Here is a 25,679-nt window from a genome sequence, read left to right on the forward strand (position 1 = left end):
ATTCTGGCCAGGCAATTTCTCTATAGTCCCACTAAGACCTGTTTTATATTAGGCTTTTGTACAGTAGCATTTTTCTCCCCATGCTACTACGACGGTCAACAATAAAATGAAAATTCGAACTAAGGTTTTCCCTGTGTATATTTGTGTGCAGTTTGACAGTAGGTGCTGTCATGTATCCATAGCTATCACCACTGGCTAAAAGGTTCTGTCCACTGTTTTGAATAGTCAAACTAAGTGGATCCAGGGCGGCTTAATGACCCACACACAAGCCTGTCAGCGCTCAGACACTGTGTAACCCTGCCGAAAGCCCATCACAAGCTCCAGCAGTACTTTGTATGTGCATGTCATCGTCTTCTCTGCTTTGAATAGAGACCGCCTCTCTTTGTATTTATATTCTGGCCCTTACATTTGAGTGCCATGGGGAAAATGTGACCAAACCTGAAACCTGAGATAACAGGGGAAGACTGCCAGTATATTAGTGAGATTTCTTCCTCTTTAAAGCAAGAAAGGCCATAGTCACTTGAGCAAAAGAGTGGGCTGGCCGTCATGTGACTTCACACACACACTTGTTCTTCTCTTGGAAGCTAGGAGAGAAGGTCTGGGGGAGGGGTATGATTATTAATCCAATCAAAGGAGTGTATTTTATGTTTTCAATAAAGTCATGCTTTTGGCTTTGGGCTAGCCTTCCTTTCCTTTTTTTCCCTCTCCTTTCTCTCCTTTTTTTAGTCGAACTCATTCATTTCCCTGTATGAAAAGCTGGTTGTGCAATTGTCCAAAGAACAAAACATACCTTTGTTAATGTATGCAACCTTTTTTTCTTAGTTTTTTTGTTGGCTAACATTACTGCTAGCCTATGGAATCCGTTTAGCTTGAGCATTGTGCTCAGAGTTGCTTTTTCAGTTTTTTTTTGTTATGGTCATACGATTGTGTTACAAGACCAGCTTACAGTGAATCACATCAGATGTTTGTTGTTTTTATTTGTGCTAGGTTCTCCATCTCTTACTCTTTCTGTCTCGTTTGGGTTTGTGCCAGTTTGCTTTCACTTTATAATAGCCAGTGTCTTCTATTCCTACCAACAATGCACCTCGTCGAGTAAGAGCACTGCATCATGGAATGTTTTACTAATCAATCATTGAAACTCTGTCAGTCGCATTGATGTTATGCCCTCTATCATCAGACTTTACCCACGGCAGGCAGCCACATTGCGAGACCACACATATATAATTGTACCCAGTTAAATGGATAGTTCACCCAAATTCCACATCTAGCTTTAAGATTGTTTAAAGGCTAGCCCAAGCCTGTTGGCATATTGGCTATATTTAACTGAGTTACAGTATTTCAGATTAGGACTTTTTTAAAGAAGCTTTGGTCAACTGTAAAGGATTTTTTTTACCATATCATTGTTTGATACAAGGCAGCAGTACTGAACTTGAGTACATGCTTAACCTGTGCAGGGTCACAAGAGGCTGGAGCCTAACACCCAGGCCACACTGGACGTGGTAAGGTTCAGTTTTCATTTCCGCATCCATGTTAACAGAAAAGACCTGGCACACCGGCTGCTGCTTGTTTTTGTGTTCCGCATGCTGTTCTCATCAGAATAAACGATGATTTCACTACACTTTTAATGCTCTGTCAAATATTTCTGCAAGTCATTACTATCCGTAATGACTTGAAGGGGGTCAGTAGGTACCCTCAAAGTATGAAAACTCACTCCGCGGACTTTTTCACTCAGTCCATTTTAAGAAATATGTTATTGAAATGTCTTGTTTCGTACTTCCTCCCCCGTATGAGTCATTCGGGATCGCACTCGTCTCTCAACCCCACCCGGCCGGTACCAGTCCAGCCTCCGGACCTTTAAAAGTTGACATAAAGAACTTCAGATGATGGGCAGTAGGCCCTCTCTCTCTCTTTCACGCACACATGCTGAGCAAAAAACCAGGGGACAATGCGCAACAGATAAAAAACCTTCCCATTTCGCATCACTCGTCAAGGATAAAAACGAAATGTTGATTTATAGTGACATCGCAGTATTGCCATTCTCAAGGCAACCCCAATGTAAAAACATAGAGGAGCAGGGCAGCTGACATTCGACACACTGCTGCTGAAGCGCTTCCGGTGGGACAGGCAAACAATCGAGATACGCAGAAGAAAAGCGTCACAGATGTCCCGCATCCAGTGTGGCGCGGGCATCACCCACCTCACATGGGCAGTAGGTGGGAAAAACACAACAATGGCTGCCAGTCTGTGTCATGGTAACACCTTTATACAAACCATTTATAAGCCAATTATAACAATATGGGCAGTTTAAAGTCACCAATATGCCTAACCTTAAACCAATAAAATGTTTATGTCTAGGTAATATAAGAGGGCTGAAAATGTGTTTTATTCTACTTTTAGTAACACACAATGTAACTGTATTGTGTTATTGACAGTATGTAGCTTCCTTTTAGCTTTTAGGTAGTTTGACTTTTGTCCAGGAAATGCAAGGGTTTCACAATACACTTATTGCCCTGGGCTTCAAGTCCACTGATGTGGAAAGGTTTTTGTGTCACGCATTCAGCTCTGAAGTGTCCTGTAAAATGTATTTTTTTTCTGATGCTAGCCCTTCAGTTCTCCTGATCTGGGGCTTTAGTGGTCTGCATGATGTCACACAAATTGAAAGCCTACAAAGCAAATGTATGTCAGGTATTTTGTTAATGCATGTGTCATTCTTCCGAGCATGTTTGTCTGGTACGGACGTTTCAGTGGCCAAATGTCGATTTGACAAGAATAATGAAACCTCTTTGGAACAATTTCAATTGATTTTACACCAAAAGGAAATGTACTATTCAGGGAAAAGTAAAAGTAGAAAAGATTGTTGCACTGCACTGCTTTGTTTCTGTCAGATGGATTGTGTTCATAAACTGAGCAGAACATCATGATCAGAACTGTGTCAGCTTATGCATACTCATTCGTAGCCTCAGGATTTTGCTCCATTTTCAGTGGAGCAAAATGGGTTATGGAGCCTGAGGCTGTTCATTTTCAGTTCAGCCATTCTTCTTGAGACCCATAAGGATTTGAAATCCACCTTCTCAGACTTTTAAAAAAATCCAGTTTGTCAAATTTGCTCATTGCCTACTGTATGTCATTAGGAGAGTGCTCATGTGCGCAGTGCTCATGACTTTACAGTGACATAGTTGTACACATAAAGATCTACCACCATTCTTCCCTTCATTGCAAGTTGCAAAACTAGTTGGTCGAGTTGGTACTTGTTCTGAGTGTAGCCATTTAAGTATTCCTGTCATTTAACCACAATGCTAGAGAGTGAGTGAGTGATCAAGATACAACATTGACCAGCCAAGAAATTTGTGATTGATTGGTCGGTAGGCTGAGCTTGGGGATTTTGTCCATTGGCGGTTTCCCTTTCAAAATGAATTGAAGTGAATCGTTTTGTTTCTATCTTTAGACTCCTTTTAAAAAACATTTTGAAATGCCTAACAACAACCTTTTGGGGAAAACCTTACTACTTTCCATGGAAGACGATCAATGGTAGTGCCCCACATGTGAAAGGCACACTTCTCTCTGTGACTACTGTGTTCAGTGAGTAGCAGAGAGGCGAAACAGCAGTTTTTTATCTTTTGGCTGTGCATAATGGGACAGACAAAAGCTGCTTTCAGACATGCACTGCAACCCTGAACTTTACTTGAAATTTCCTAGAGGAACCGCATGTGTGAGCACAAATGTCTAAATTAGTTGAACTGAACTTTAAAAAGGCTTCACCCTCCCAGCTTCCTTGTGGCTGCCCACTGGTATGTGCCAAGTGGACAGCCTGAGCACATGGGTTGTGTGCGCACATAGTACACTGTTGGTTGGGATGAATCTGCAGCTTCACTTCTTCCCCTCTAGCTTCTTGTCTTGAGTTGTAGCTATACTTGCTGAACCTTAGTGTCACCATGTGACCCCATGTCTATTATCTGTCGTTTCTAGAGGTGTAACAATTCTCCACATCGTTGGTTCAGTTCAGACGTTGATCTTTGAGCCACAGTTTGGTTATGACCTCGAGGGATAACCAAAAGTTTCTGTCACTGCTGAATTGAATGTGCCTGAGGGATCAGCAGTATTAGGGTTATTATCCATCTTCGACTAAATAAACTAGCCTAAAATGTTACTGCAGGTGTGTTCACTTAAACATGGTTGGAATAAAATAGTCATGTGACACATACATTTGAAAGACAATAAAATGGATGTAATTTGTATTATAAAAAAGAATTGCAGCCTTTCCTAACTTTAATATAACCATATGCATTATGTTTAATTCTGAAATGAAAGTTATTTTGTTACATTGGTACAGTAATGCAGCTGCGTTAAATCAAGTCACTAGGTTGCTAGTGTAAATAAGACATACCTAATATAAACATCACTAATACCTTAGGAAAACACACTTTGCTGTGATTGTCTAACAAAGCTTTTGTGCAATCAACTACAGTGGTTGGGCTATACATTAAATAAATACAGTATGTATCAGAAGAGAATGCACCAAAACAATGTGTGATGCTATGATTTACTGCCCCATACACTGAAATATGCCTGTCAGAAAAACACAAAGTGGTTATAGTGTTTTAATAAGGCTTCTGAAGCCATCATAGTTAAAAACACTGCATGGTCATATGTCCTTGTATGGGAAAGTTGTGACAGGCTCGCTTATTATTGTGGAGAACTTCAATGCAAATTTCAACTCCAGTGGGGTTTGTTTTGGATCACACCTTTTTGTAGATTGTTTATCTGAATAGCTCCTTGTTGAAGGATTTCAGAGATATATAGTATTTTGAAAGTATTTCACTTTCATTTTGCATAAAAGCTTTGCTTTTGCCAGCTGTGCACTCTCTTCATAGTTTGTAATCTAAAATGCAACCAGACATGCCTTTTGGTGACTGTAGTAAAACGTGTGTCTGACTCGATTGTTGGACAAAACAAGAATTCTAAAAAATGATGGCAGTTTTTTATTGTTTTCTTTTACTGACTAAACGATGAGACTAAATGATGAGAACTATGTATCAAGCATTATAAGTCAGTTTAAGCTTGGTTGGCTGTTTGGTTTATAACATTTAATAATATAAACAATTTAAAAGCATCTGCATACTGAGCAAATTCCATTGTCATTGTATTGGTATTGAAACTGTGCCACACCAGGATGAAAACATTTCTCTATAAAATCTCATACCGATGCTAGCTAGACAGGGAGAGTAAGGATTCAAGGCATGGAGAGGATGTATATGTTGAGAATATGACAAAGTGAGTGAGATTGGATGGGGCTTTTAAGAAATGTCCAGGAGCCATCCCCTTCTGTCCTCTCTTACTGCATCATCAGCCCCCTTGTTCCTGCCTTCTTTGTGACCTGATTGTGTTTCAGCTACATTTACCATGCATCACTTCCCCGCAGCACTTAGATGGACCCTCACCCACCAACCAGACCAAATAGGGGGGGAAACATTTGCACAATTTGTACTTACTATCATTTGGCAGTTGTTTTGTTTTACCAAAAAATATCCAAAATTATATCTATTCAAAAATGTCAAAATAAAATGCACAAGGTTTTTTTATCGGGAATATTCTGCCAATATTTACTCAACCCCAAATTGCATTCAGATATTTTATATTGAATAAGTGCTAGTGCTAAAGTAGGGCTACAATAACGTAGGAGTAAGATATGCACTGACTTTAAGTAAGTTGTGGTCTAATTAGGAAAAAGGGTGAATGGAAAGGATCATCATCAGCCAATAGAATCTCCTATACATGCCAAGACATATGGATTATTCTTATAAACTGCTAGCTTTTATCGTTATATATATTTATTTCACATTTGTTGATACTCAGCGGTTGACACTAGTGTTTAGAGTTAAGGTACTGAGACGAATAAGAGATTTGCCTCACTCAAAGTGAGCTAGAGAGAGCACAGCAGTAGTATAATGGTTGTAAATATTGCAATGAGTTTTCTTCCTATGGATGGATGAACATGGAGAAGAAGAAATGAGAGGGCTTTTCTCCAGACAGAGTGCTTTTCTAAAAGCCATTCCAGTTGTCTTAGGACCCGTAAGTGTAGACCCATTGTAAGCTAGGAATAATGGTTGTATAGCCATCTGCAATATTACAATTCTGACATTGACTTAGGTGCAACATGTGTTACTATTTAAATTAAAAATTAGCTTTGAAAACAACAGACACAAAACAGTTTCTTACACACAGCTTTCGGTGCTTTGTTTAAGTCAGAAATGGATCCAGTAACCTAATTTTCACAAGTCAGGTTTCTCTTTCCTGAACTTGTATATATTCACAGCATCAGCCAGGGGAGACGATTTTGATTGATGTGATTTTTTAGCTTTCAGATTAATTGTTTCACACATCTTGTGCTATGACCACAGCCACATTCTTTCACACATTCTGCAATAATGTGGTAGATTGTTTTGAAAGAAACATTATGCACTGATTTAAATCTAAGGCCCAATCCCAATTAAATTGGATCGGGACTAAGTCCTACTTTAAATACCACATTTTCAACATAATCATATTCATGCTAAACAGTTCTGTGCAACATTTTAATATATATAACAGCTTTTACAGGTGTCAGGTTAGATTACTGTTGCTTACCTTTTGGTCCCCTCTGTCCTTTAGTAGTATACCAATGGCTCACCAAGTCACCTGTCCAATGGCATCCTCAGTACACTCAGCTTCTGGCACTCAGTTTTGATTACTAGTTAACTGCCGGAGCTAGGCCTACCTTGAATTAGACTGGCCTAATTTTGTGTGACGGACCAGCCTCATCTCATGTCTCTTCATTTCTTATCCATACATTTGTCTGCTAACATGTGCCAGCCTGTCAGGATGTGCTGTGTAACATGTTAGTGTAATGCAGCTGATTGCATAGCTCAAAGCCTGGATGGACTCCAGTAAGTGCAATGGTTGTAGCAGAAACCACAGAGCAAGTATATTTGTAAAGTGTGCGCACTGTCGCCACATCCGCTTAATGTTTTGACAACGGGAAGAGAGAAAGACAAGCACAGCTAGGGAAACACCCTTAAAAAGGAAACGCCTGCTTAGAAAGGCTGCGCTCTCGTATTAAGGCGGAGGCAGCATGCTGACACAGATGATCAATAGTTGAGTCACTGCCACAGCCGGCTACTGGCTGACGTGCAACAAAGACCAGTCCCATCGATATCCTGCTGTACCCTTTATAATGTACTTTCCAGGAGTGGGAAATCAGCCACAAACTAAATGGCACTCTGAAGCACTAGAATATTAGGTCCTTCAGAAGTGAGTTGGAATGATGCGACCCTCATGAAGGCAAGGGGTGTGGCAGCTGGTATCCAAGCAGGAGGCTGTAAATTATTAACCCCACCATCTCTACCCCAACTTTCAAATACTAACTTGTGCTCAATACATGACTGTCTATGTCCCACAGCTGGGCAATACATATAACAGGGACTTCCCAACCATTATAACACTTGGGTGAAGTGCCCAGTGTTATTTCACAGCGTCCTAGATGAATGAAAAGAAATTAATGTGGAGTCTCTCTTTTTTTTTTTTTAAAACCATGTTTCCTTTATGATCATGTGAGTTTCTTTGTCCCCTCCTCTGCCTGTCTGACAGAGGGCGGGGCTCAGCTCCTAACGTTATTCACAAATGGAACAGAGAAGTGAGGCTGCAGTAGAGACAGTGAACCAGGTGAAGTTGAGCATATGTCATAAGTTGACTTGGTAAAAAAAAAGTAGAAAAGTAACATCTCTGTCTGCTTTGTCATCAATTGTTAAAGACAACCATATTGCACTTGTTAAAATAGTGGCACATTCAAAAAGAAAGCTGTCTGTATGTAGCTTGGTTATCCTAGTTTCAATTCTTGTAAAATTGGATACTGGCGGAGACAAACAATCCCCCTTTCTCTATCAGTGGTCAATATTGTAATAACGATTATTTAACACAATTACTCATTGACTTTGGAAACGTCACACATTTATTGAACTTTAAAGAAAAGTATATATATGCTATATTTTTTATGCACAGACCGTGTTTGACTAAAAACCAGGTAAGAGAATCTATATTTTGAAAGCACAAAGAAACCCAGGATGAAGTTAGTGTCGGCCTCCTGTGCAGTGTAAAATGCTGGAAAGCTTACAGAGCCTTGCTCCCCTTCACCAAGGGGTTAATTAGCAGCTCTCCTCCCAATTGTCCTCTGCTTGTTCACTCTCATTAGTTTAATCTGACTCTGTCCTCCAGCTTGCCTCTCTTGCCGCTATCCTCTTGTGCACCAGAACATCTCACTACCTAGCCCACTCCTTATGTCATCAGGGTGGAGTCTCTCCTATACCTTGAAAATCTGCTGCCAAACCCCATTAAACCATACCATTATTTATATCCCCCCACACCTAATGCCCTACAGCTTTTGTTTTTCCCTTAATATTGTTTTTCATTAAGCTATTTTCAGGTATCTCAATATTTGAAGAAATCTCTGAAATCCAGTTTCAATTATTTGTGCCATTAAGGTTTGTAGTAAGAATGATAGACATTTTTTTCATCTTACTGTAAGTTGCACTTCTAAATTGATTTTAGATTGAATATAATTTACCAGTGTAAAAGCTTTAAAATATAAACCTTTGCTTTCTACCATCCCAAAATTTTTTTGTTTTTATTTGCTCACACAATGTGCCCTGCATTAAGAAACATCTGAAATACGTATTTGCTGATTAAAGAGCTAATTTAGCCACTTCATGGCGCATGCACCATCATTGCTGTATAGGAAGGAATGAAACTCGCTAGTGTGTGTGGAGTCAAATTACACTTCCTCTCTCCTCACTGTGTTGTGCTCGAGATGTCGGAGCTGATAGGAGTGGCTGGAAAATGTGAAGTCTGCTCCCCTCCTCCTCTTACTCCTCCCCCTCCTCCCCCACCATCTCTCTAAAAATAGCTGGCAGTAAGAGAAGGCAGTGAAGTCGAGGCTCTATCTGTTGGGCTGCCAGTGGTTTCAACACTCCCACCACCAGCACAAGAGAAAAATAGTCCTCTGAATCACACCTCTAATACTGATCACTAGTATATATTTATGTTTTTGTCGGGGATCATTTCAAATTTCATCTGTTGAAATTTTACCTGATGTAACAATTTTTAGTGCTTTAGAGGCCATGTTATTATTGAGTAGAGGCTAATGAGTAAAAGATAAAGATTTATAATTTATACAAAGCATTAGGAAAATACAATTTTCTGAATGTTTTGTAATACACTTCGCAGTAGAATGTTTCTGATAGGCTGCTTCGATCACCTGTTCTCAGTCCAGTTGTGTTGAAAATTAAAATGGCTGCAGTAGAAAAATTTAAAGATGCCAAGCCCTGTAAATGGAAAATTGTGCATTGCTTGAAGTTCAAGTATGACATTTATTTGGTCAACTAAAACTGGGAGGCTGTGTTTAAAAGGACCCAATAAAAATGTATAGATCCTTAAATTAAACATGAAAGCTAGCCCATTTACAGCAACACATCGGAAATGTTTTAAATACCAACAGATTGCGTTGCTTTGATTTACATGTAAGAACAGCATTTATCATTTCAACATTGTTTTGAAAACTAGAGATAAAACATTTTTTAAATATATTTGTCGGTTACATTTAGCTTCTCAATTAAACACTGTTATACACATGATCAAATTCATATCACATTCAGTCTTTTTGTCATTTGTGCAAGAGCCATAGCTGAGTGGAGCTCATCTGTCCTCACTTTGTTTAGTTTTTCCAGATCCTGCAGTCCACTCTGTTTTATTTGTATAAGTGATGTGATGTATTTACTAATGACCACTTAATAAACCAAGTGATTGTGTGATCATTCACTTCCCGACAACTTGACCAGAGTTGCCTTAGCACTTTTTTTTAAAAGAAAAGTTGGAAACCCATTAAGGCCTGTGATAGATAATCCCGGTTGCATACTCTGTCACATTGTCATTTGAAGCCAGGACAGCAAGGTGTATGACTGCAGAGTCCATCCCCATCATTGCTGGACCATGGTACAGCTCTACAGTGGGACCAGGTGTGATTGGGGAAGAGTTGGGCAAACGCTTACAAAGTACACTAATGAACTGACAGTATGAAACAGTATTTAAATTCAACAGTAATGCCTGAATATGCTATATATATATGACAATTCATATTACTATTTCACTCCCATGCCTCACAATCTCTATGGTGAGCTTCATGGTGTCAGTATCATGCAATAATGGCATTAAAATTATAATTTTAATATAATTATTCAAATAAAGTAAAAAAATAAATGGAATGAGAACAAAACTATACTGTATTTTTGAGGCCATTGCATGTTTTTAATGAGGATAATATAAAATCGATAAATATATCAAGCCAGGCTCTGCTTAGATTGTTGTAAAAGACTTCAGCGTGTCATTGAGTTATTCATATAGTGCAGTGTTTGAATCATCCTAGCCTAAATGATATGGGCCAGTGAAACCTTTTTCAAATGTTTACATTTTGCTGACCCGCCCATAAATGGTTTGGGGTTTATTGCCTGTTACACAGACGGCTGATACAGAGAAGACAAGAATTAGCCTGTGATATTACCATGAGACGTTTGTATCACCGAGATTATGGGGTTAAGGCGCCTTGCTTAGATGCAGACCCATTTATCAGCACTGGCCAATCAGGTGACAGGTAGCTACGGAGATGTCGGGCGCTTGAAGGATAAGGTGTTCATTCAGATGGTCTCGACACTCGCCAGCACAAAGAGTCTTTAGCGCAACTGAGAGAAACAGGGAGGTAAGGTTTGTTTGTAGTTCATATGGTACTGGATTGGACCGGCATTAGATGGGCAGTGATCGGGTTCCTGTAAACAAATTTAGCTTTAACAGATTGTGAGGGTAATCGATGGAGGCATCAAAGGAAGATGGTTCCATCATTGACCTAAACTGGATGTGGCCACTGAAATTATTAATCATCCTGGGGCCAACTGTTTTCAGTGGAAACTTTTAGCTGATAACTTGCTCTGGCTTATATGGACACTTGAAATAGTAATGACTGTGAAATCTACTACTTTCATCAGTGTCAAGGATGCCTCAAATCCTGAAAGCTAGACTTCATAATTGTTTCACTTGTGTTCTTCTTTTTAGTAGAATTTGTCTTCTGACTATGGAGAGTGAAAGTGTCAGGGCTAAGAGTGTCAACCAGAGGATTGGGGTCAGCGGGATAGCCACTGCTTTTAGGATCATCAGCAGGTTTTGTCTTAACCGGATTTTACTGGAGGAGCTGAATCAACTGTGTCCCAGGATTACAGGGATGACATTGGAGGAGAGTTTAGAGTCCAGAGGCCAGAGCATTGACAGCTTCGACAGACCCTACCCAACTGAGCTGTTTGGGGCTCCAGTAGTGCAACGAAACCAAAGCCAGCCTTTTGATCTACCTCTCAACTTTCTTGTTATCTGGACTCTTAATCCTTGCTGAAATTAGTCAATAGCTGGGTATGTTTGAGTGGATTTTTGAAACATGTTTTTTATATTATTTATCCTTTTCTGCGCTGTTGAGGAATGGTCATCAGCTGCTTAGTGTGGCAAGATGTTTACTCAAGGGTTTGCTGCTGTTCAGGAGAGAGAACCAATTCAACATCTTCCTCAAAATGTTTATCTTAAGCCTAAGGTATTGCTTGTTGCTAGGTAACAGTTTCAAGCTGGCAAGGACAAGTCTTGAGCTGTTTAGAAAGTGTTCGGCTGTTTTGTGATCCACAGCTGAATTTTTGATGAAAATCATTATGGAAGAAGGAGCAAAAATGATCTTTGCACCTTTTCCACTGGCCTCCATGTAATTTATATGATATATGACTATAATAATTCATAGTAAAGAAAAACTGTGTAAGATACCGAAATGTGCATTTTGTGTACATGAAGTGATACATGTGTGTGATGTATGTTGAGCATTTCATTCCTTGTCTCCAGATCAGCAAGAGTCTAGGCGGCGGAGCGAAGCACACCATTAGCAGAGGAAAATGAGTGAACTGGATCAGCTACGCCAGGAGGCTGAGCAGCTCAAGAACCAGATCAGAGTAAGTCCCTCACTGCCTCTTTTCAAATTGACAATTCAGTTTTGCGTTATTTCGCATCGGCGTTGATGAAAACTTACTTTTCATTAAGATTATTTTGCTTCTTCATCACATAATTAAGTTCACAGTTAATGTGAACTTAATTCTAAAGAATATTTAGTCCGACATTTGAAAATATCCTAAATAAATAAAAAATAAACCAAACATAACCAGATTAATAAATAAAATGGACTCTCTGGCTCTGCTAACAAAAATAGCTCAATAGTTGGTGTTTATTATTAAAGTGTAAAATGAGTTCAGGAGACTCTGACACGGTACAAACCCACAGCTGCTTCTCCTCTGATCCTGAAACAGGGTTGATATTCTGTTTGTATTGGCGGTCCATAGTGGAAATCTTGTATTCATACTTTTTGTCACCACTGTTCGACATTTACCGCCTCGTTCACCGCCTCTCCTCAGTTATATCTGCTGTGTGAGTGTGTGTGAGTAGGGGTTGGGCCAGCCCAGGGCCTGTATGTGTGAGTTTTAACTCCACAGAGGAGAGGAGATGAGGAAGCGACACGTTTCGATCAAATACAGAGACAGTCCAGCTAGATGTTAGGTGCACCGGTGCAGCCAAGGAAATGTTTTAGTCACACTTACAGATTGTTGGTCTCATGTGCAACCAAAATGGTCGCACTCTGGAGCCCTGCCAAAGTCAGCTTTGGGATTCCATCATGAGCCACTAAAGTTCTCTTCACATTTGTTTTATGAATTGTTGCAGTGTTACATTAAAGTAATCTGCAAATGCCTGTACATGATTCCCATTGACATCTCTAATATGATATGCAACAAAGAGGAATCCTTAGTTAGGGTGAAAATGTTTTAATGGTGATATGATGCAGATCCCACTGGCCTTTCAACTACAACATGATATCAGCCTGTTTGGGAGTATATTATACATGAAATTAATCAGTATTGTAATTTGAATACAAGAACCACTACCAAAATTTTACTTTTTCAGTAGTTTGTGCCATTGAAACAACTTGGTGTATTGGTTGATCATAAAGTTTTCAGGTTTCTGAGGCCTCATTGATTCACTGATGTTAAGATGCCAGATTTGACTTGTCTGTTGTGTTTCAGGATGCCAGGAAAGCGTGTGCAGATGCTACCCTTTCTCAGGTAAGACATATGTTTTTGCCATGATCTTAACTCATTGTGTATTCTTTCATTATGATAAGATGTAACATATAATATATTAATATCAAGTTGTTATGTTAGGTTGGGAAGTGAAATACATCCTTTGAAGCCTGCATTCCTTACATTTAGGTCATCTTTAAATCTTGAACAAATAGATGCATCAGCACATCAATCTAATCTACCTGAAGTTTGAATGCAAACAGCAGATTTATTGTGGTTTACCTTTTTTTCCTTCTGATTTTGACCTTGTTTAGATCACAGCTAGCATCGACCCTGTTGGCCGAATTCAGATGCGCACTAGACGGACATTGAGGGGGCATCTGGCTAAAATCTATGCCATGCACTGGGGCACTGACTCGAGGTAATCTCATCCCAACAGTCCATCTCCCTTTGCCCTAAATGCAGGATATTGATATAAAACCGTGCTTGACTGTCTTTGTGCCTGTTACTTTTCCTGAGGGTCCTCGTCTTTCCACAATAGCGCTCTTTGACATTCAGTTACAGTTTTTTTGTTGTTGACATGTGTCCAAAATCGTCTGATTAGCATATACTCAGTGCTCCAATACATTTGTACTCATGCAAAAAAGGTGAAGATAGTTGAAAGCACATTAGGCATTCACCAGTTACTCTTTGAGTGTGTTGTGTGTCTATATCTGCTGTTTGTGTGCATTGGGGGTGGGGTATGTGGGTAGGGAAAATACTCAAAATGGAGTCAGCCTTTGTCAGAGTTGTGTTGAGGCTGATGGCCAAGGCAGATGAAGCAACACTCCTCGCTTCACGTAAAGCTCTTTTCCCTGGAGTTGTATGCACCTCTCACCTCAGCAACCATCAACTTAATCACTGTGGTGCCTGGTGTGTGTCAGTCCACAGAGAGGCCTTTGCAAACTGCTATGTCACCTCATCATTCTCTCAGTCATATACCTAAGAAACAATTGTAACACTTTTTTTCATCCACTGTCAATTCTTCTCGTTTGTTTGCTTCTTCTGTTAATATTTCACCTCTCAGAGGAGTAGGGGTATTTATTAGACTACCTGCTGAGATTCAGCCACCCAGAAAGAAGGTCACACAAAGATGTTTTGACCCTTCATGTTGTCTAGGCTAAGTCAGATATTTTTAGCCACAGCGGAGACACAACTTGAATTGGACTGGGATGTGTTTCCACTTTGAGAAAGAACCCCATCAGTTAGTTCCACTTTCCCTCAATAGCCTTTCCTATATGAAGTAAAATATTGAGGGAGGACCCCACAACTACACAAATATATATCTTAAAATGTGTGTATGACACTGATTGTAGTTGTTATACGATAGTTAAACTGTTTATTGTTGGTTGCCCAAACTTACTTTTTTAAGGTCATGTTGTCAAATGAATGAAACAAGAACTATCGATTTGAATTAATCTTTTTAGCATGGCATCCCCTCTGCGAACAGCTCGCAGAGTATTGCACCAGACGTTAATGTAGGGTCTAATCTAAGTTTACTTAAAGGCTGCAAAAGATGAAACTTGATTTTCTTCCATATTGAAATTTCCAGCACAAACCTTTCTCTCAGTGGCCTATTATCCTGCTAAAGTGAGCACATGTGAGCGGGTTCCTGGCAGCCTGGTAGTTAAGATGTGCGTAGTCCCACCAGACATTGGTGTGTTCACTCCTTCCTTTCCCTTAGTGCATTGGGACCGTTACTGTGGTTACTCTTGTTGGATTCACCCAGATAGTGTAGCCACAGGTACCTGAGAGTCTGCTCTAGAAAGCAAAAACAGGGGTTGTACTGAGCCCTGTAAGAATAACTGCCCGTATTGTGCAGTGTTTCCTGGCTGTTTTGAGGCAAATAAATATTGAAAGGGGGGAAAAAAGCTCTTGAAAGTAATTTGTGTGCCTCATCTCTCTGGATCATTTGTTTTCAGGATTAGCACTCTCCATCCTTTGTAATACTGTGATGTTGATGAACCATCAGCTTTGAAATAAAGCTGTTTACCAGAACATATCCATAACAGAATATGATGAAAAACTAATGTGTTTTGTCTAATATAGTGAAGTGGGCATTAATCAGACACTAACTACATGCTGTCATTCTTTTCTGCTGTTTCAAACTGAGATGAAACTTTTCCTGAGGTTTGAACGAACTAGTCATCTGAAATATATAATTTGAGCTGTCTTCTCTTTCTTTTCATCAGGCTTTTGGTCAGCGCCTCTCAGGATGGAAAACTTATCATCTGGGACAGCTACACCACAAACAAGGTAATATAAAAAACACATCCCAGTGAACTGAAACAACTGCGGTGGCCTGCAATGTGTGTATGCTTTTCTTTCACTTAAATAGGAAAAATGCTGCATGCACTGTAATTTAATTGCTCAGCTTGTCCAAAGGGAGATGGTTCTGGAACCGAAAAGCAAAACCAGTTTAGGTTTAAATTATTATAATGTTAAAATCAATCGTAAATCTTACCAAACATATATTTGCGCTGGTACAAGTAACACATTGAAAAAAGTGAAACCCACTGGAAATACAAGATTTGACTTTATATGGTCTAAACATTGCAAGTGTGTATTGATTGTAGTGTATTGTGGTTGACTTTCAACATATTTCCACTTGGTTTGGTAAATTGTTCTCTGGTGAACCATCATTTTACCAGTTAATCAGAATTAACCATTACTCCCACATTCCTGGCTGCTGGTTTTAGTTCGATTAAATGCTGACTTCAGTATAAAACAAGTTTGAGTGTGCCAGGTAATGCTATTTATAGTGGCCATTGTGCCCTTGAAAGGTTAAGTTAATATTGCGGACAGACTTTGTCACACTCTCTCTCTCTCCCATCTGTCACTGCATACTATCTAATATTAAATCTTCCTCCTCTCTTCCAGGTCCACGCCATCCCGTTGCGCTCCTCCTGGGTGATGACGTGCGCCTATGCCCCCTCTGGGAACTACGTCGCCTGTGGAGGCCTGGACAACATCTGCTCCATCTACAACCTGAAGACCCGTGAGGGAAATGTGCGTGTCAGCCGTGAGCTGGCTGGGCACACAGGTAAGCTGCACACATCCATTAGCATGTGACCCTTTCACCATCAGTCACATTCAGGATTTTTTAAAGGACAGATCAATCTGTCAATAGTTCACATTTGTACCGATGTATTCAATATCTCCTGCGTTTCCCTCAGAAGTCTCCAGTTCAAAAAGATTCTGCAAATCATGGGGAAATAAATCACATATTTTTGTTCCTTGTTTCACAGAGTTTCGTTTAATTAATGCATGAATCCAGAAAGTTTATGAGAATAAAGAATAATCTATACTAATAGCGAAATTTCAGGAGGCAATGTCCGGCTTCAGGCATCACAGACTGGAGAGGAAGGTCCTAAGTCAGCAGCAAAAAAACACAAGCCCCAATCCTCCATTGAGGAATACTGATTTCTCCAGATTGGTCACTCAAACATAAAGATGTTTAAGACGTTTGTTTGAATTTTTATTCGATTGATTTCAGAAACTAATGTTGAGTGTACTCTAAGATCTGCACACTTTATCTTGGTCGTTGAAAGTAAGAAGTACTTTTAGTTTCAGTGGGATCATGTGCACTACGACAAGACAGGTCCACGAGAGGTACAAAATGGCACGACGGAGCGCTCAACCTATATGAAGCTTGCATTTCACACTTTTTACGTGTCTTTCTTTGGGTGGAGACGAGACCAAATAACAGCTGATTTGGCAAAATAGTGATTTTGGCTTTTGTCAGGTAATAAGAATGGGACACATTACCCGGACCGATGAGAGCATTTAACTGTCATTTTAATTTGTAAGTCCTCCTCCAGACAACCAGTCAAATGTAAGCAGTTCTATTATTAGCTGATCTGCAGTGTGTTCTTTTTTTCCCATTGTCCACCTCATGTGCTTGTGTAACCTTGATTATTTTCACATCTAAAAGATGCCAGTCACATGGTGCGTCTGTCTCTTTATAAAACAGGAGCTGGTTGAGCCGTAGCCCAGCTCACACTAATGAAAGTGTTGAGCCTGTAGACAAGGAGCATTCATCTGATCAGTGTCACATGATGCAGGAAGTGTGTCAGCATTTTAGTTCTAGTTCCCTCACTCTAGGGAGGGGTACACACGCTCAGCCTGCAAGTAAAAGATGAACCATGGAAGCAAGAAAGGAATTAGATGTCTTACAGCTTTTTTCTGTTTCTGGCAGCGAGTTAGTCGATTCATCTCCACCACATTTAGAGAAACAGAGCGAGTGATGATGTTTTGGAGTAAGATTTCTCTCTCTGTGCAGACAGTGAGGAAATTAAGCCTGTGCCTCTGAATATTACAGAAAAGATGGTCCATCATCAATGTGTTTGATTCCTTACAGGTTACCTGTCCTGCTGTCGCTTCCTGGATGACAACCAGATTGTCACCAGCTCTGGAGACACCACCTGGTGAGTTGTGATACTGCACCCAGTTCAGTTTCATATAACCACCACATATTTGGACCCCAGAAATTACTCTTTAATAGGGTTTTGTCCTACATTTTAATGCTGTAAGCTCCAGCACTAATCAGCCCATCTTTTTGATTTAAGAGCACCCCAAAAGATTCTTCTGGTGCTACATTTTAGGTGTTTATTATATCTTAACCACAGAAATTAGACAAGTAATTCTTGGCTTAAAACAGTATTCTGGCCTTGATATAATAATATAACATGGATTTTATAAGAACATTTTAAAAGATTTGCCCTTTTTGGATTTTTACATCTTTAAAAAAAGTAGTGTGCCGTGGAGGTTAACGGCTCCAACAAAATAGTGTCGATATAAGTCAATACTTCCCTTAATTTGAAATTACCCATATGTATTAAGGTTGTGATGTTGTTTGAGGTGAAGCACAGGGCGCAGTTTCACACACATACCCATGCCTTGTTTTTTTAAGCAGGTGGGAAAAGGAATTAACACTTCACACAGATTGACAGACGTGTTAAATGTCAGGCAATCTGTTGAAACCAATGGAAATATTTTAGCTGCCCTTGATAGATTTCTGGCTGCATGTGTGACTACTATGGTCGCGCACTCTGGAGCCGTTAAATGTAGTATTAGTTGCACGTCTATTATTATATATGTTATTCATCCCTTTGTAGGTTTCTATGGCTGTCAACAATATTTTTTGAAACATAACAGCAATATCAGCTAACATTGTCTGCCATAGAGATGCCTTTTTACCTTGTTTAAGAAAATTTTAAACCCCAAATGTTGTAACCTCCTGGATTAGAATGACTTAATAGAGTTTCAGTTTCCCTCTTGAACGACTCCAGGTGTAGACTTTTATGTGTCCGCTGAAATTTGATGATGTTCGTTTTGTTTTCCTCCAGCGCTCTGTGGGACATTGAGACTGGTCAGCAGACAACTACATTTGCTGGTCACACCGGTGATGTCATGAGTCTCTCTCTGGCACCCGACACCAGGCTGTTTGTGTCTGGAGCTTGCGATGCCTCTGCCAAGCTCTGGGACATCAGAGAAGGAATGTGCCGACAGACCTTCACTGGCCACGAGTCAGACATCAACGCCATCTGCGTAAGGCCACACACATGCACAAACTCACACATATCAAGGTCTCAAGTTTCTAGACATTCAAGACACATCCAAATCCAGTCTGTCAGAGCAACTAGGTTATTGAGGGCATGTCCAAGTAAATTCACAAGTTTTATCAACAAATTGTAAATAAAGATCCAGATTGTTTGAGTCAGGTGTTGATGACTGCTCCACTGCATTTCAGTGTTTTTCTCTCTTTTTCTTGCGTAGCTGACACCAAATTCCTTAAATGCATTTGAATTAAAGTTTTCTGCAGAAAAATCTATGTTACAGAGGAGTTCACAGTAGTGTATACTAGAGAATTGTTCCTGAAATACTAATTCATGTACTTAAAATTGATTAATACCTTTAAAATAACCTCAGGATAATCAAAGTGACTCAATAAAGACATGTGTGCAATATTTTACAATCATTTTAAGGTAAAGTATTTATATGTGATGACATGCAAGTATCGACAACTAAAACATCTACCTTGACCTTTGTTGCAGTTCTTCCCCAATGGCAACGCCTTTGCCACGGGCTCAGACGATGCTACCTGCCGACTGTTTGACCTGCGTGCTGACCAGGAGCTGATGGTTTACTCACATGACAACATCATCTGCGGTATCACCTCCGTGGCATTCTCAAAGAGTGGCCGCCTACTGCTGGCCGGCTACGACGATTTCAACTGCAACGTCTGGGACACTTTGAAGGCCGACCGTGCAGGTAAGCCACGACACAGGGCTGAAGAGCCGAGCTAAAGGAATGTGCTGCCCTGACAGACTTCCAAACATATATGATAGAACCTTGATATGAGACATGTTTTAGGTGAATTAGCCTCATCTCAAACAAAAATCCACCCTCCTTCAAACCAACAAAGATATGAAATTATTTTGTTACTTGCTTCATGACAGTGCTAACACTTTCATCTTACTGCTTAACCAACAGTAATCACAATTTTCACTGTCAGCTAAGAATTGTGGACTAGGTGTGTGGGTAGAAACGGAGGATTTTTGTCATTGTGGTCGTACAGAAATTGACCAGGGTTTCATTCTCATCCTACCACAGTCTCTTTTGGTTAAAGTTAAGCAATGCCTTAAGAAGATATATGCTTTACTGCTTTAATATATGCTACTATAATACTATACAATGGTGAACAGTTTAGAATAGTTTGCTGTAGAGCTGTTTTTAATGTCATTAAAGTTTAGAATTAAAGTTCCATGAATAATATTTTGAGAAATCAATGAAAATTTTGAAAAACCATCTCTATCAGAGTTGAACAAAAAAATCCTGGACCCGCCCTCTGATCCAGATCTTCACCAAATTTGAATGGGTTCTTTCTGACCGATGCCACATCCTTCCACCAAGTTTCATGGTTACCTGTCCGGTTTTTGTGTAATCCTGCTAACTAACAAACACAGATGAAAACGACCTCTGTGGTGGAGGCAATTATTATTTATTCATTGCAACAGATTGAAAAACCAACCATTTATCAGTTTGACAAAATATATAATACAAAAAGGTTGAATAGCCCTATTCATACTGCTGTTTGGGTAATGTGACAAAAATGAAACGTAGTTATGTGGATTTGGTTTTATTGTTAAGGAAATTGTTTTATTCTGTCGTACAGAGGCGTCAACCTGAACTAGAGTTGATGTGGTTGAGTTGTTTTTGACAGGCTCACTGTAATTGTAAAAAGTTAATTAATTCTAATCTGCAGATCTTGTTTTATACAATGTCTTTCCCTGGACTTTGTCATTATGTATGACTTTCAGTATTTGGAGTGTTAAACAGTTTCCTGTTAGAAAATCATGAAGGCAGCAGAAAATTTCCAAACTAAATTGTGAGAAGTAGACTGAGCATTACCCATCAGGGAAAGGATACAAGAAAATCTTTCAAGACCCTGAATATGCAACAGGATACAGCCGACCAGCAGGAGGTCTGTGGAGTCTCTGAAGGAGCTGCAGGGCTCCAAGGCTGCGATCGGAGAGACAATCACACAACAACTCTTGCCTGGCAGCTTCACAAGTTGCCGCTTTATGCCTCTTTAAAAAACTCACATGACATGTGGACGACTGCTTGCTCGAAGGCAACTCTGAAAAACACTGGGAAAGACAGTGGAGGAAATTTTAGTGGTGTAATTACACAGAAGTTAGCTTCTCGGTGCTCATACTAGCACAGATTTAGTTGCAAATCAAACATCACGCATTAAGCAAAAGGCACAACTCCAGCACCGTTCTCTCAGCATCAGACCGGCAAGGCTTGTGAAAGTAGAGGTTAACATCTTAAATTCAGACCATAATCCACATGTATGTGTCTGGACTTGAAAATGTGTCTACTAGCAGAATTCAATTCAATTTTATTTGTATAGCGCTAAATCACATCTCAAGGAACAGCATAATAGAGAAACCCAACAGGTCCCACAGTGAGCAAACACCCCAGAACCATGAAACCTGGCAGAAATTAAATTTAAGTTTAGTAGAATTTGTGTGTTGTATACACTAAATATACATTTTATACATTATTGACACACTAAGGATTTTCTTAATTGGTTGTTGTAGCCATATTTTCATGTAGCACGTCTAGCTGACATCACAGCAAACTTGGGGCTTCTTTTTGTGCGACACACAACTCTAATAACACCACTTGCGTTGACCTTTTACCAAATAGCAGATGGTCACTCGTGGAATAAATACACAGGTGATGGTTGTATGAATTTGTGTCAGCTGTATTGTACGATACATTTTGGTAGTTGTGTTTAGGTGTCTTCAGATGTGACAGTGCAAACTATAGCAGACTAGATGAGGACCGTCCTCTGTACAAGTGTCAACCCTCATTTTTTAACAAACCAATCTACTTCTCTAGAGTCCAATTTTGACACAGAAGTTTGTAATTGTTTATTTCAGCAGAGTATGAAAGGCATGAATATACGTCTGGGCGAACAGCAAGCGTCACCTGCTCCAGCAGTGAGGAGCCCCTGTGGAGGCATGAATACTTTACAGCTATTGACTGCTTTGTGGGATAGGGATCAGAGGAGGCCCGCATCGGAGCTACCTATTTCAAATACAATACAATACACACACACTCACTTTATCCATCAGCGGGTGGATATAGATTATCAGCATATTGGGTCAATATAAGACTGGAATAATTGTCCAAAAGCTTCTACGGTGCCATGTGACTCTTTTTGATTTTAAACAAACAACTAAAACATGTCAGGCTGGTCATTGTCAGAACTCTGAGTGTCCTGATCCTCACAAAGTCTATATTTACCTAGTGTTTCCACAAACAAGACATTAATATAGAAATGTTTTTTGTTTTTTTTTAAATGTGTGTGTGTGTGTGTGTGTGTGTGTGTGTGTTACGTGTCGCTGTCACTCAGACTCTGCTGTCTCTGTAGGTGTCCTGGCCGGTCACGATAACCGGGTGAGCTGCTTGGGTGTGACTGACGACGGCATGGCAGTGGCAACAGGGTCCTGGGACAGCTTCCTCAAGATCTGGAACTAGAGTCTGAAGGTGAGTGAGCCGAGAGGAAGGTTTTATGGTGAGCAACAGCGTCCGGCTGTCAGAGAAACGGTTTAAGCACGGAGCCTCAAATAGAGTTTTCATTTACTGCCATCTGGGGGTTGGGAATGAAGGTGCAACAAATTAATCATGAAGTGAAACCAAACCTAAAGCATAATGTCACAACTGCAAATATAGTGGAATTATATTACCTGAGCGGCCTTGTGTTGAATTTCACTGGATTTTAAGTGGTTTTGATCCAGTTAGATGTTTTTATTGTAATTTACAGTGACAGTTTCTGTCTGATCTTTTCTCAAATCTCAAAATAACGTGACATTGAAGATGAAATTCTACATTTTCAACATGACTGAAATAAATATATAAGCATTTTCCTACAGTTTGTGAATATTTGTAAGGTTTATTCACATATGGACAACCGTAACTGAGTTTTCCCGATTACAGGCACATTAGTAAAGTAAAAGCACATTAGCAGAGTAAAAAATCTGGTAGCTAGCCCAGCCAATGTAACCCAACCCAACCCCAAATATCGTTTCAGAATTATTGTCTCAACCAAGCTTGACTGCAAACATGATCAATGTACGATTGAACAGTTTTACAGTTGTCTGGTGAATAAATTATATTTGCTGAATAATTGTAATAATATTTTAATAGTTTTTTTTCCTTTGCTTTTCCAGGTGGCATCCGGACTCCAAATTTGAGTGGAAGACCATTCCAACATCACAATGTTCAATTTTATTGCATATCCAATCTTTTCAAAAAAAACACCATGATACTGACTCCAAACACCCCAAAAAACTATCAAGGGCAAAAATTCTCTATCTCTCTCTCTATCTCTCTCTCTCTATCTCTCTATCTCTCTCTCTCCTTCTCATATAAAAGAGCACAATTGTCTGTCACTCATTCAGCTACAAAAAAACAAACAAACAAACAAAAAAAAGTTGAGGAATTAAGTGGTTTCTAAATGGAATGGAGGGGGAAATTGTGCATTCCTCCCATGACCATGGTCTGATATTGTAGTAAGTGAAAAAACAAACACCCCACCACCGCTGCCGCCACCAAGCAAACATGCCCTGCGTCCTCATTATACACAGGTCAGGTCTGAGTGAAGGTTATTACATGACAGTGATCTAACTCTTAATAGCTTTTTGTCCATGTTTATTTTTGTTTGTTATTTTCATGATTATTTTTTGTTAAAGAGGCGTAGATCAGTGAACTGTCAGTTAATGTTTAAAATAAGGATCAAAGCTTTGTTTTATTTCTTAGTCTTTACACATTTTAGAGAATGTTTTAAGTTGAAAAGTAAAAGAACCTCCAGATCATGTCATTTTAAATCCAGCTTTATCCCACTGGAGAACAAAGCGAGAGAATTGAGCTTCAAACAGGGAGTCCTCAAGCCACTTCTGGCCCTTCTGTATATTTAGTCCCATGATACTTTTACTGTTTCTTTTTTCCAGTGTAGTCCACAAATCTTTGTTTGCACAAAAATTAAACTTTGCATATATAGAATAATGTCTAAAGGAAAAAAAAGTTAACTAACCAAGCACATGCTGTTTATGATAATGAATGCTCGTTTTTAAAACGAAAAACTACAAAAAAAAATACAAACCATTTTAACCATTCTTACACCTTTTTGTCTGGCGACAGTGTAGAATAATTAAATGAAGATTAACCCATTGGATCATAATCCACCCTGCCCCCTTAATTATTCATTTTTTTTCTCCCTTGATTTAGTTTAGTTTTCCTGGTTTCTGTTGCCCGTGGTTGGGACCGGTGATGTGATTTGGTCGGGTCGGTAGTACCTCCACTTTCGCCCGGTTGCAATCCGGACGTTTCTCTTTTAACAGAGGTGCCCATTCCGTGCTTGGAAATGCAGTTACTACTCTGTGAATGACATGTTGTATAAATCAATGTTTGAAAATAATGATATTGAAACTTTTTAAGTTAAAAACGAGAAAAAAAAGATTTTGGTTGTCTGCCATGGGTGGGTTATCTCTTAGAATCGCATGCTGTAGAATTGCTTAAAAAGGTGCATATGAAATTGAGTCCTTAGATGTTTTTCTTTAAGAAAATAACCTGTTGAATATATCAATACAATGGTATTTATATTTTTCTTTTGTTGATTTTTTTTTTTTTTTTTTTTTGGCTACTCCGTGCATACATGATTCAACTAAAATGTCAAAGCTATGCACTTGAGAAGCAAACCCTGCAACATAAACGGTTACTTGGTCCATACTTGGGAGGGATTCCACAAATTAAGAAGTAACGTCAATGTTTAAATTGTACACACATGCATACGTACATTCATTCACCTTAAACATACACAATCTCAAATGGAACAAATAAATTTTCATTCCTACTGTAGCAAACAAAATTCCACTTACAAGAAAAACATTTTATAACAGGTTTTTTTCTGTCCTTTAATAAAAAAAATTAAAAAAATCTTGCAGCAATTGAATGGCAGAATTTTCTGTTGTTCCCTTCTCCTTGTAAACAGAGACGCTCTTTCTTTAGCAGTAGTGACATTTTTTTCCATTCTGTTTTTTCTCTGGGACATTCTGTACAAAAAATGTGCTGTAATTGTGCGTTAGGCCTGGAGTTGGCAAAAAATAAAACAAATAAAAAATATTAAAAATTTATTAAAATTCCCTTTCCTTTTCTCTCTTTCTCCATCAAATAACTGTAGAGCTCTGCACCCCCACTGTTCCCTTTTCACCTTTTGTATTTAATTTTAAAGTCAGTCAGTGTACAACCGAAAGCTGGATGCAAGATAGAAACTATATTAAAATGTACTGTTATTTAAGATGTAATAAAAAGCAGTTTGAGATGACCTACTGTGTTGAGTGTGATTCACTTAGAGCGGTTCCCACTGAAGCTAGAATGTTGCAGACTGTTTCCTTGTAATTATGTTCAAGTCAAATAAACAATTTCTTATCCACCGTTGAATCAGCCTGACTCCTCTGTGCAGTCGTTCGCAGTGTTTCCCTTTGCATCAAGGTCGCCATGAAGCATTTAGATGTCTAGTGATGTCTATTTTCTCTGCCAGGACAGAGACTCAGGCCAGTGACCATCTTAATGCTGAACCCTGTCAAACCCGGTGTATCTGGATTAATGTTCTTCAGTTGGAAATCATCCACTGCCTTTTTCGCCCTCTAATCAAGACAGGTACCAAGGGAAATTTTAATGATGAAACCAAATTTAAAATTTATATTTATGTAGAGTTGATTGTACCATACTCATGAAAAGAATTGACTTTTTTTTTTTTTTTTTAAACTTCACATTTAATCATCACATAGTACTCCCCAATAATAATAGTGTCTGGTCCTTATTTGGTTAACACATAACATGGTATTTAAACTGTGTTAAATGATCACATCAAAAACTCATGTGGCCCAGCAT

At 39.3% G+C, this 25,679-nt stretch overlaps 1 protein-coding gene across 3 annotated transcripts in view; it reads left to right on the forward strand.

Annotated features, from left to right (window-relative positions):
* The window catches only part of LOC118110590 (guanine nucleotide-binding protein G(I)/G(S)/G(T) subunit beta-1), a 35,104-nt gene extending 9,878 nt beyond the window's left edge, over window positions 1-25,226 (forward strand). Inside the window, exons 1-11 of one of the 3 annotated variants that reach the window (XM_035158501.2) lie at window positions 10,623-10,780; window positions 11,950-12,056; window positions 13,176-13,214; window positions 13,487-13,593; window positions 15,404-15,467; window positions 16,092-16,254; window positions 17,572-17,638; window positions 18,560-18,761; window positions 19,268-19,484; window positions 22,159-22,274; window positions 22,958-25,226. In XM_035158501.2, the coding sequence (XP_035014392.1) occupies window positions 12,000-12,056; window positions 13,176-13,214; window positions 13,487-13,593; window positions 15,404-15,467; window positions 16,092-16,254; window positions 17,572-17,638; window positions 18,560-18,761; window positions 19,268-19,484; window positions 22,159-22,265 (1,023 nt within the window). In that variant the 5' untranslated portion in view covers window positions 10,623-10,780; window positions 11,950-11,999 and the 3' untranslated portion in view covers window positions 22,266-22,274; window positions 22,958-25,226. Of the gene's footprint in view, window positions 1-10,622; window positions 10,781-11,045; window positions 11,479-11,949; window positions 12,057-13,175; window positions 13,215-13,486; window positions 13,594-15,403; window positions 15,468-16,091; window positions 16,255-17,571; window positions 17,639-18,559; window positions 18,762-19,267; window positions 19,485-22,158; window positions 22,275-22,957 lie in introns of those variants that run through there. The other 2 variants (XM_035158503.2, XM_035158502.2) reach the window with 2 other exon arrangements.
* Window positions 25,227-25,679: the final 453 nt, after the last annotated feature.

Source organism: Hippoglossus stenolepis, chromosome 6 (genome assembly GCF_022539355.2).
Source record: "Hippoglossus stenolepis isolate QCI-W04-F060 chromosome 6, HSTE1.2, whole genome shotgun sequence".
Lineage (NCBI taxonomy): Eukaryota > Metazoa > Chordata > Actinopteri > Pleuronectiformes > Pleuronectidae > Hippoglossus > Hippoglossus stenolepis.